At 38.5% G+C, this 2010-nt stretch overlaps 1 protein-coding gene across 1 annotated transcript; it reads left to right on the forward strand.

The window, feature by feature from the left end:
* Positions 1-601: 601 nt before the first annotated feature.
* Positions 602-1792, forward strand: LOC140945534 (D(5)-like dopamine receptor). The gene has a single exon (XM_073394547.1). The coding sequence runs from the start codon at positions 758-760 to the stop codon at positions 1790-1792; it is 1035 nt and encodes a 344-aa protein (XP_073250648.1). The 5' UTR covers positions 602-757.
* The last annotated feature ends 218 nt before the right edge of the window (positions 1793-2010 follow it).

Below are 2010 nucleotides of genomic sequence, written 5' to 3' on the forward strand. Positions count from 1 at the left end.
ATTAAGCCGTTGATTGCTTTCTATCATTGAAATTTTTTTAAACACAAAAGAAACATCGTTGATAAGGGTCTCGAGCTGCCATCAACACCAAAAATTTAGACGTATTTATTTTGCTTTTCAAATTAGGAAAAACGGGAAAAATACGAAAAGAAAAAAGCCTTAACAGGTCAGGAAATAAGTAACCCAGCGAGGTACCTATAGTTAAGGTTTTTCCTTGATGCCTGCGATTAAGATTAAAAGCTTTTCCTTTACATTATTTTTCTTTAATTTTCATCGCAGCACTATTTTCTGTGACTAAAAAAGTCGCAAAGAAATCAATATCACCTGTCCCGTATTTAAAAGGAAAACGAGACAATAGAGAAAACACTCCGTTAAAATAGGTACTGCAAATGAACATCTCCATTGGATAAAAACAAAATAAGCTTTTATTTTATGGAATGGCTTCGGGCACAAATTAACATATCTTTTAAATATATTTGCTTACGGAACAAAACGTGTTTGCTTAATAAGATCGGGAGAGGGATATACATGTCCAGTTGCAACAAGGCTTTTGTACGGTTTTAATCTCAGTTTTCCACACTCAAGACTCAGTGCCGGATACTAGAGGCAAACTTTCACAGTCAGTCGTAGAAAATTATACAATCATGTACGCTGCGTACATCGAAGCGGTGTCTCGAGCTGTCAACGAGGCATAATGTAGAATCTTCGTTCAAGAGAAAAAAATAGATAAAAACGACTTGGAGAGAAGGCAGTAGTAATGAAGGATACACAAGAAGACAATCAAACTTCCAATCAGGAGGTGCAAAGTGATTCTGGTTCGGATGATGAACAAATCGTACTCGCCGTTATAGGAGTCGCTGTACTGATATCAAACGGTCTTGTTTGTACACTTTTCTGTCGATACCGTACACTTCGCACAATAACAAACACTTTTATTGTAAGTTTGGCGATAAGTGATCTGATGGTTGCAGCGGTGTTCTTGCCGACATATCTGGCACGTCTGGCTGCAAGCCCCTATATAATCGCCTACATTCTATTTGCTTACCTTTTTAATTTCTGTGGGGTTACCTGGGATCGTTACCAGGCTGTTCTTAATCCACTTACTTACAGATCTAAGGTGACGCGAACGATTGTCTACAAGATACTGGCTCTTGTGTGGATTATGCCATTGCTTTTAGCTATAATACCGATATTCTGGGAGTACCAGGAGGATATCAAGTCATCAGCCGAGCGTATTTACCAAGGAATCTTGGTAACAATAGTGACAATATGTAGCCTGTTGATATGCTGGGCCTACGGTCGAATATTTCGTGCAACAAGACGTCAAATGAAAAAGATGATTGAAATGTCCGAGACAAACTCGAGGGTCGAAAACAGTGCAAAGAAGCAATTAAGGGGATCAAAACGACTCTCAGCAAACATCTCCAAAGAGGTGAAGGTTGCTAAAGTCTTCGCGCTTGTTGGGGGCACATTTGGAGTCTGCTGGCTCCCTTTAATCATTATCAACGTATTTGGGGCGCTGGGTTTTCCAGAACTGATTCCCGGTACCTTCCTTCAAATATCGCTCTATTCTTTGGTTGGAAATGCATTGGCGGATCCGTTGATTTACTCATTCTATAAGGCAGATTACAGACGCGCCTTTATGAAACATTTCGGTTGCTCTAAATCACGACTCCGTTACCCATCCTCAATGACTAATGACTCTATCTGCACGGAAGAAATTCGCAGCAGCAGAGTAGATGAAAACCTAATTCAGACATCTAAATCCGTCAATTTAGCTAACTTACAATAAATCACCCAAACTAATATTCATTAAAGGACTTCCTTCCTCCCGAAAAAAAAAATACATCAATAAAAATAAATACATAAATACAAAATCGACAAGGAGAATGCGTGCTTTTAGTTGCAGGTGAAACAGTTTATTTGCGTAATTATTGTTACAAGCCCGCAATAAAAAGAAAGTTTAAATTTCAGTCTTAACAAAGAACTTTCATTTAGGCACAAACTATA

Source organism: Porites lutea, chromosome 8 (assembly GCF_958299795.1).
Source record: "Porites lutea chromosome 8, jaPorLute2.1, whole genome shotgun sequence".
Lineage (NCBI taxonomy): Eukaryota > Metazoa > Cnidaria > Anthozoa > Scleractinia > Poritidae > Porites > Porites lutea.

Excerpts from the sequence above, each read along its gene's own strand:
- LOC140945534 (XM_073394547.1), top strand. The coding sequence starts at position 758 with ATGAAGGATACACAAGAAGACAATCAAACTTCCAATCAGGAGGTGCAA.